This window comes from Miscanthus floridulus, chromosome 6 (assembly GCF_019320115.1).
Source record: "Miscanthus floridulus cultivar M001 chromosome 6, ASM1932011v1, whole genome shotgun sequence".
Taxonomy (NCBI): domain Eukaryota; kingdom Viridiplantae; phylum Streptophyta; class Magnoliopsida; order Poales; family Poaceae; genus Miscanthus; species Miscanthus floridulus.
Window position 1 is genome coordinate 17,418,928 of NC_089585.1, and position 8,901 is coordinate 17,427,828.

The following is an 8,901-nucleotide window of genomic DNA, read 5'->3' on the forward strand; positions in this document are numbered from 1 at the left end:
TTCTACTGTGGCGAGTCCAGCATCAGAAGCGGAAGATGGGCTGAAGCCGCAGCGGAAGAATGGGCCACAGCTACGAAGGTCCATTCGGCCCAGACTCCCTAACCGGCGCGTTGCGGGCGACGACTGGGCCAAGGCGTGAAGCAGCGTCGTATATACAGGATGGATGTGAGATGAAAGGGCATGAAAGATCATTGTGATCACTTTGCATCCTCCTGCAAGCTTCCTCTGATTCTCGGCCTCGTGCTCTGCTGTCTCTCCTCTGCTCCGTCCTTGCTACCGCCTGAAACTCTGTAATACCGCTACTCTAAATACCAGGATTCATCTGAGATCGTAAAAGAAGAGTAGTTCGTTCATCAAGCGTGGCTGAACTCAATGGCACGACGTCAGCGTCGGTCATCGCCGCGCGTCCACAAAGCCACAAAGGCAACCAAACCACCCTCAGCAAGTTGGGAACATTGAATCCTGAGGCCGGCGACGAGGTGGGGAAGGCTGATGCTGGAGCCCGGAGCACCGTGGCGAGGAGAGAGACAGACGGCATGTCGGCATCGGGCTCATCAGCGATGCGGGAGACAATGGCGGAGGGAAAAGATTGAAGACGAGCGCGATGGTTGGGCTGAGATGGGCCACTAGAACGACCTGCTAGATGAGTTGAGTTGGGTTCACCGTTGGATCATGACGAACGTATCCGATGCGCCGACTGCAGAGATAAGTCGCGCTGCTCGACTGCCTGTCGATCTCATTCCAGGAGGAGACGACGAATTTTGCTGCGGTCAGTGTCGGGGACGAGACACGGCACCGTCGTTAATCTTTTCTTGCACGCCTCGCCGTCTCCCTCTCGAGGTCTCAGTCGTCTCATTGTCCTTACGGAAGGATAGAAAAGGGTAATGGTGAGTTGAACGGAGCCTCCCCAATCCTGTCACAGGAGTAACTGTCACCAGCAACAAAACAACACAAATTTACAGAACACACATGTCTGGAAAGATAGCAAGTCTCGCAGAAAAATGACAACCATCCCCTGATCCCACCATATTCGGTTCCGTTTCCGATTTTTCCGTTTTTTTATTTAATTTTCTACGCAAATTGTCAAAGTAAAAACAAAGGATGGGTTAACCGCTTCCGTTCAACTATAATCACCTCCATGCTCCACGTGCGTCACTGTCTGTGTAACCGAGGCGATCGAGGCGGGAGAGGGGACAACAGTGGGCAGGTACATTGGTCGGAGCTTTTGTATGGAGACACAGAACCGGTCTAGATGCGAGATCAAATTCAAATCGAAAAAAGAAAAAACGATCTAGATGCATCATGACTACTGCTCGCAAGTACATGGTCCTGTTATGAGCCCATGACACGTACAGAGATACACATACCATTCAAGGCTCTGGAGGCGAATTGCAGGGTTTATTTGTTTCTTGACCCCCTGGAGTACGAAATCAAGTTCGAGATTAATTCCCTCCAAGTTGTTACGTATTAGCAACAAACTTTGAAAGAAGCACAAACGTGTGTCAAAGTTGAATTCAGATATCCTCATTCGACACATTTAGCAGCAAAAATTGATCGCCAAAAGACGAGGAACTCAGGATCGATGGGCGTGGTTGCGCAACAATTTCGTCATCGCCGATTAAAGTGGGCATCATTGTTGTGAGAGAAAAACACTGCTCTGGCTGATCTGGCTGAAAAAAAAAAGCGCAACAAACTGGCTTCTGGATAAACCGAACGGGGGCCACTACTTTTGCAAATCCTGTAGAACCAATGATATTCTGCACAACAGATGCGACGGCTGCAGGTGAACACACCAACCCCTGAGGTCGGCCCTCAAGCCACGCCAGCCTCTCACAGACACAAACACAACGCTCCCACAGGAAAGTAGGGTATCATAACTGTAAGTGCCAAATGCATACTGCTGCCTCTATTGCGCAGGTTCATTTTCCTAACAATTCTGACAGGTTGAATTAAACTTATTTGTTTGACTGGATGGTTGTCAGCTTGCGCAATATACCCTCCAAAGTCCAAACAATGGTTACAACTTACAAGAGGAAAACAAATACAACGCATATGAATGGTCTGGACAATCCAGATCCTGCCCAGTTTTGGAACCCAACTTGTAAAGAATACACCAGAGTATCTTATCTACTTCTACAGATCCTGTATCTCTGCTTGCACATATACCCGACTCCTGTTCTCCTGTCCATTACCCTCAGGCCTAGCATATACTGAGCTACTTTCATTGCATAGCTTAGCAGCAAACACCTGACCCCGGAAATAGTCTATTCGTCTGCACCTCAAATATAGGCCTCCAACAGACCACCAAAACTGTCTCCGAGATCAACTGTGGCACCTAACTGGTCAACTGAATTAACCTGCAATATAGCAAACTATTATTATGTACACGTTTTTTATAAGATTAAGAGAAGGTGGGAACCATCTGGCACCCTTTCTTCCAAAAAAGAAAAACAACAAAAAGTTCAATTGTTGGTTAATTTTATATGATTTGGAAGTGACCGTTAAGTATTTGCTTTTCTGTTGGAGTAGGAGTAGGAGTTTCAAGAAAAAAAAATTACTGAAAAAAAAGAACAGTAAGGAACCATCTACCAATTTTGCAAAACAGAAAAGTTCAACCCTGGTTCTTTGTGACATGATTCATCATGAACAGTACCTGAGGGTCAATAGCACTTACCAGTTGTGACAAAAAATGCATCCAATTAGGCTGTAACGTTTACTGCACCATGCGCTTCCTCTTCGATCGTTTGCCCTTCTTCCCTGAGTAACTTGGAAGTTTCTTGTCACTGCCAGTACTGGATGCTTCCTCCACAGGTCCTCCCTGTTGTCAGGATTACGTGAGTAGCAGAGGAATTTCACATTTTTTTAGGAGCTGTAGGGGCAAGGAGTGTTTTTCAATATGACTAGTGTTATGTGGCTGCTAGGATTGAGAGGAGAGAGTTGAGGGGAGCGACGGCGGCTGACGTGCTACAGTACCCACGCGCTACAGTACCGCGGGTGCTGTTCACGCGGTGGTGGCGGCGGCTAGGGCTAGGGGCGCCGGGGGAGGCCAGCCGCGGGGCTTCGCCCACGGCCGGCAAGAGAGAAGGGATTTCCTTCTAATCTCTTGCTTTATTATAGATTGATACATCTCCTCTCATTATATAGAGAGGTCTGACTTGGCCCCTCAGCAAGCGACTAATTAACCCTAATGGGCTAAGGCCCAATAGGCCCTTGACTCCTCTAACACTACACCCCACCTGGACATGCAGCTCGTCCTCGAGCTGCAATCTAACGATGACACTAACGATGCCTCCACTAGACACAAACCTAACACCTAAAAATAAGCCTTTTACATCTCGGCTTATTTTATTGACCTGAAGAATACTACGACTCTTTATTTTTGACTCCTGAAGATACGGCGAGCACCCTCCGCTTGCTGGACCAGCACATGTGTAGCCACCTGGATCCCATGGAGACCATCGGAACGAGAGGGGTGCACGGGTATGGCCACCTAGAATTAGTGGCAACAGCAACCAGCGGAGACGTGCTCGTGGCGGACGGTGGCGGAATGCGATGGCGCTAGGCAGTGCGTCCCCGCCGGTGACAAGGAGGAAAGCTGCTCCCATATCGCCGGTGCCGCAAAGTTGGAGTCCGCCGCCCACGAAAAAAACACCAGGTTTGCGCCTGAAGACAACAGCAGGTCGGCGCGGTTGCTGGTGGCCGTCCGACCAGGCGAGGTCGACCGACCATGCTAGGTTACGCTCCCCTATGCTGAGGTCGACCGCCGCCAAGGTCGCCTCGTGCATAGGTGAGCGCATCTTCTGCAGCCGCCGGCGCGCTAGGAGGCCACGCGCCGCAGCCTGCAGCCGCACCGCCGCAAACACCTTGCAGGCACTTGCCCGCGCAATCGCCTTCCTCTCCGTGAGCTACAAGGCTGCTGCTGTAGGGACGACTGGCCGCCGCCGCTTGAAGATGGGGTGTTGTCGTCCCTGCCGGCGCGCTAGGAGGCAATACGCCACCGCCTGCAGCTGCGCCGCCGATGCCTGGATGTCATCCACGCCCCCGTAGAAGACGCCATCGCTGTCCTGTTGTGGCGGCATGGGGCTGGGGGTGGTGAACGACTGTTGTGGAGGGAGAGGTGGTGGGATGAGGGCGGCCAGGGTCGCCTGCATGGCCGCCATGGCCGCCTGCATGGCCGTCATGCCGCGGGCGATCGCAGCCACGTCGGCGGCCAAAGATTCCAACGTCAGGGGCGCTCCCGAGGATGCGGACGACAACCCTGACGCGGCCGACGGCGCTGGCGCTGATGGCAGGGGGTGGACATGATCGAACCACATGATCGAACCAGAGATCTCTGATACCAGATGTTATGTGGCTGCTAGGATTGAGAGGAGAGAGTTGAGGGGAGCGACGGCGGCTGACGCGCTACAGTACCCGCGCGCTACAGTACCGCGGGTGCTGTTCACGCGGTGGTGGCGGCGGCTAGGGCTAGGGGCGCAGGGGGAGGCCGGCCGCGGGGCTTCGCCCACGGCCGGCAAGAGAAGGGATTTCCTTCTAATCTCTTGCTTGATTATAGATTGATACATCTCCTCTCATTATATAGAGAGGTCTGACTTGGCCCCCTCAGCAAGCGACTAATTAACCCTAATGAGCTAAGGCCCAATAGGCCCTTGACTCCTCTAACAACTAGCCTCACAATGCCCAACTATAGTGGAAAAAAGGGTGAAGAGTACCTCTTCTGTGGTCTCATCATCTGGCTCTTCACCCTCTACATCATAGGTTGATGACGATGCATCTGAATCTCCTGCAGCAAGTGCTTTGCTGGGTTTTCTCCTGTTCTCTTCTTCTTTTAGCTGCCTAAACCTGCTTGTGAGATTGTATGTGAAAATTATAGCCAAGACAGAAGAGGTTTAAGCATCAAAATGAAGTTCAAAGGCACCTCTCTCCAGCTGGTTGAGCATTCGAGCGTTTTGCTCGTCCTGCTGTAATTATCCCACTACCTCCCTCACTCACTACAGGCTTCGCTCCACCCATTTTCCGTAACCACACTTGCTGGGCTGTGCTGAGGACATTGTTTGTAAGCCTAATGGAAAACATGGAGTCAATACAAAATAATTGTGGATTTGATTGATTATTTGATTGTAAAATTCAATGAACAGGGAAGGTGTTGTGAACTCATGATCTTGTATGAAGCAATAAAAGAGACTGATGCACATACCAATAAATAGACAATCCTGATGGCACTGACAAAGAGAACCAGCCGATCATAAATGGAAGAAATTTCAAAATGAGCAGTGTGTTCTTCTGTGATGGGTCATCACTCTGCGGCAGACCATAGATCACAAGTTAAGCCATGGCAGTGTATAATTGCCACTATAACCAATGAAAGAATAAAAAGGGAAGCATTCACCTGAGGTGGCTTCATGATCTCCATAGAGACATACTGAGAAGCAACGAGTAGCACAGGCAATACAAGGTAGCATATCGTGTCATGCCAGCCTAGCGGAGGATGACCATCCTGCATAATTTGGTTGAGATGTTAGCATTAATTTTAGGCATTTAGCATATCTGCATACTACAATCATGAAAGCTTATAAACCATTGTATAGTCAGGCTCTGATATACAATAATAATAGAATTTTGCTGCATGAACAACTATTTCAGCCATGGTGCTAAAGAGGCAATGGAATTTAAATTATGCACCATGGTTATCAAGGCAGTAAGGCGAGGCGTGGCAACTGACTACTGCCTTACGCTTAAGCGACTAAAGCGTGAGGCGACGTGACGCCTTAAGAATGTAGGGAAAACTTTAAATAGCAGCTTAGAGCAGTAGACGATGAAGAAAAAAGAAGGAAAAAAGAAAAAGAAAATAGGAGTAAGAAATGAGCTGGCCCAGCCCATCAGGCAGCCCATGTGCCCCTCTCCCTCCTGGCGTGGCTTCATCTAGAAAGCTTTCGATCTCTCAAACTCCCGATCCCTGCAGCGCCATTCCGGTTCTGCCCGGATGCACTGCTCTGCTTTCCTGCCCCCCTCTCCAGATGCACTGCTCTGCTCAGTGCTCTTAGATCGACAGCTGCCGCCGTTCTTGAGGGGGAAGAGGGCGCGGCCGCACGGCTCGGCAGCAGGCGGGCGGCAACATCTCCCGGCGGCGGGGCAGAATGCGTAGGCGCGGGTGAGCTGCAGCTTCTTGTTCCTCTCCCGCTCACTTGGCAGCAGGTGGGCGGCAACACCTCCCTCTCCCTCTCTCTCTCTCTCTCTCTCGTGCGTTATCTTCCTCCCGCGCACTCGTTCTCTTTTGATTTTTGCCGCCGTTCTCCATGGATCTCACTTTTTTTCCCGCCGAGATCACTCATATGGCGCACACCACAAGAGATTTGGCACGATTTGGATGCCGACGTTTTTTGGACGCCTTGTATGTAGTGCTTTGGCGAGTCATCTGTTGTGGCGTCGTGCGTGCAGTGCTTTGGTGCTTAAGCAACACCTTAATAACACTGTTATTCACTTGGCAAAGCTTTTGTTTCCTTGAATGCCATCGAATGTGCTTCCTATCTAACTATGAAAAGAAACATGCCAGTATGCCACTGTTCCAATCAGTATGATCTAAATTGAGTACAATGTTGCAACATACTAGTATGGTCACTCAAGTGCAATAGATCAAACTATTTTTCAGAACCAGGAATTGAACAACAAATTTATATGTTAATGAGATGAATTCAATACCACAAATGGGAAGAGCCACGAAACTCCAGAACCACTTTGCCGAGCTGCAATTGTTGTAGGACCTCCCAGTGACGGAATCCAGAAAAATCCTTCTGTGAACAGCCCCTTCATGCCATAGAAGACACTCAGCCCAAACAGCCACTTAATCAAGCAAGCTTAAAGCAGTTGCACTAAACTTACCTCATTTGCTACATTTGAAAGTGCCTGGTAAAGACCAATCCATACAGGTATTGTTGCCAATGTTGGAAAACATCCTGTCAGATAAAGTATAAGATCATGATGATGCTGTCATAAAAGCACGGTTTTGCAAGGAGGGACTATATCAGAGAAAAACAACTATGACAAGAAAGGATTCCTATTCAGGAACCAAGCACAAAATAAAATAGTCAGTATGGTTTAGGAGGGAAAAATTCAAGCAACCTGCTAAAGGGTTGACACCAGCTTGCCTATATAACCGAGCAGTCTCTAGCTGTATCCTTTCCTAATAAGAATTATATAGAAGCAGGAGATCAAAATACACAAAGAAAAGAATTTGAAAAAGGTAAGGCCAAAATAAGCTTGTAAGGAGCATGAACGATGACTGAAATGGCCAACAGCTGTACAAACCTGGTTGCCCGCGTATCTCTGCTGGATTGCCTTAATCTGTGGCTGTAAATTCTGCATTGCCAGAGTTGATTCCACCTAAAATAGATGAGAAGCACAGCAATTAATCCACCAAATCCATAACCAGGAACCAGAGACGGGACAGGTTTCTTCAAATATCTTGGAACATTCACCTGCTGTTTGGTTAGAGGCAACGTCACCGCCTTAACAATGATAGTGAGCAGAATGATGGCAAACCCGTAGGCGTATGGTACATGAACTGCAGAGAGACCATCCTTGAGGACCTGTATGGTGAGACTCAGATAGCATCAGCATTTCAATGATTTCAGTGTTATGAAACTTAGCATTCTAACAAGTGAACTATGAGTATGACACTGTATAACTCTGAAACTCTACCATTTCCAGTTTAAACCCTTGGCGGCAAAATGCCTAAACACCCATGTAGAACTGCACAAGCTTCCTGAACAACCATTTCAATCTCTAAGCAGACCTAATGAACACTACCAATTGGTAAAAGGACCAAACATTGCTGCCTACTGACCAATGTTGTGGCGAGTTCACAAAGACAAGAGCATGGAAGCTCAAGACTAGCAGTGTACACTGTACACACCCTCAGTGCTCAGTGCTCACCCTCGACTCTCCAGAAAGACCAACTTCCATAACTCATAATTCGGGCGCATTCAATTCTCCGCAGAAAGAATCTGGTAAGTGGTAGCAGCCGCGGGCCCGTCCATTGACTAGGAAATCATTACCTTGAGCACGACCTCGAGGGCCTCGGAGATGAAGCCGAACCAGCCGCCGTTCTTCTGGGCCGCAGCCGCAGCCTGGCCAGCGTCGCCCCCCGAGGCCGCGTCCGCCGCGGCGACCGCGGCGTCGGCGAGCGTGTAGAGCGCCGCCTCGGCGCGCTCCAGAGCGGCCTGGAGGTGGGGCCCGCCGACGGAGTCGAGCCCGTGCAGGCCCGCCCTCACCGCGCACGCGGAGGCGGCGCGCCCGCCGCGCCGCAGCCGGAGCGGCGGGAGAAGCAGCTGCCTCGCGGCGGCGCGGGGCAGCGCGGGGAGGAGGGAGGAGGAGAGCAGCGCCTTGGCCATCGCCGCGGGGGGGAGAGGGATGGCTCGGGGAGTGAGGTGGGGTTTAGGGTTAGGGTTTCATGCACGGGGAGGGAACGCGTGGCGAGGGGAGAGGCTGTGGTGGCGGTGGCGATGGAGGTGGGAGCGAGAGGTGGAGAGGACGGGGAGCGCGGAGGGGAAGACGAGGTTGTCGTTGGAGCTTGGAGGTGGGGAACGATAATAGACGCTTTATTATCCGCTTACAGGTGCTCGTGGACTCGGGCACTCGACGCACCGCCGCTACCTAATATTTTATAATTTGACCTTTTTTTTTGAAAAAAATTTACATTTGGCCCTCTAGAAGATTTAAACTCATCTGTGATCCTGGGGTCGGCGCCAGGAATCATAGCGCCGAGGTAACACGTCTTGGCGTCACATATCTTGGCGCCGAGGTACCTGGCCGAGCACAGCAAGCCATCCTAGGTGGCGTTCACATGGCCGACACCTCGGTGCCACAGATCTTGGCGCCGAGCTCAGCACTACAGATCTTGGC

General features: G+C 50.5%; 1 protein-coding gene and 1 pseudogene across 1 annotated transcript; both read right to left on the reverse strand.

Moving 5' to 3' along the window:
• Window positions 1-1,853: 1,853 nt before the first annotated feature.
• On the reverse strand, window positions 1,854-8,588 carry LOC136461787 (inner membrane protein ALBINO3, chloroplastic-like). Its single transcript, XM_066461092.1, has 12 exons — window positions 8,055-8,588; window positions 7,476-7,586; window positions 7,306-7,380; window positions 7,120-7,180; window positions 6,880-6,953; window positions 6,700-6,804; window positions 5,390-5,497; window positions 5,198-5,301; window positions 4,919-5,062; window positions 4,713-4,842; window positions 2,675-2,818; window positions 1,854-2,357 (listed from the first exon to the last, which is right to left on the reverse strand). The coding sequence occupies exons 1-11, from the start codon at window positions 8,388-8,390 to the stop codon at window positions 2,714-2,716; spliced, it is 1,353 nt and encodes a 450-aa protein (XP_066317189.1). The 5' UTR covers window positions 8,391-8,588; the 3' UTR covers window positions 1,854-2,357; window positions 2,675-2,713.
• LOC136461788 (uncharacterized) lies at window positions 2,832-4,701 on the reverse strand (annotated as a pseudogene).
• Window positions 8,589-8,901: the final 313 nt, after the last annotated feature.

Bases quoted from the DNA above. Each gene is read 5' to 3' on its own strand.
- LOC136461787 (XM_066461092.1), bottom strand. From the start codon at position 8,390: ATGGCCAAGGCGCTGCTCTCCTCCTCCCTCCTCCCCGCGCTGCCCCGC. The intron at 5,063-5,197 runs GTATGTGCATCA...GTTTTCCATTAG, and splicing joins TCAGGATTGTCTATTTATTG to GCTTACAAACAATGTCCTCA. The intron at 2,819-4,712 runs GTACTCTTCACC...TCCTGACAACAG, and splicing joins ATGATGAGACCACAGAAGAG to GGAGGACCTGTGGAGGAAGC.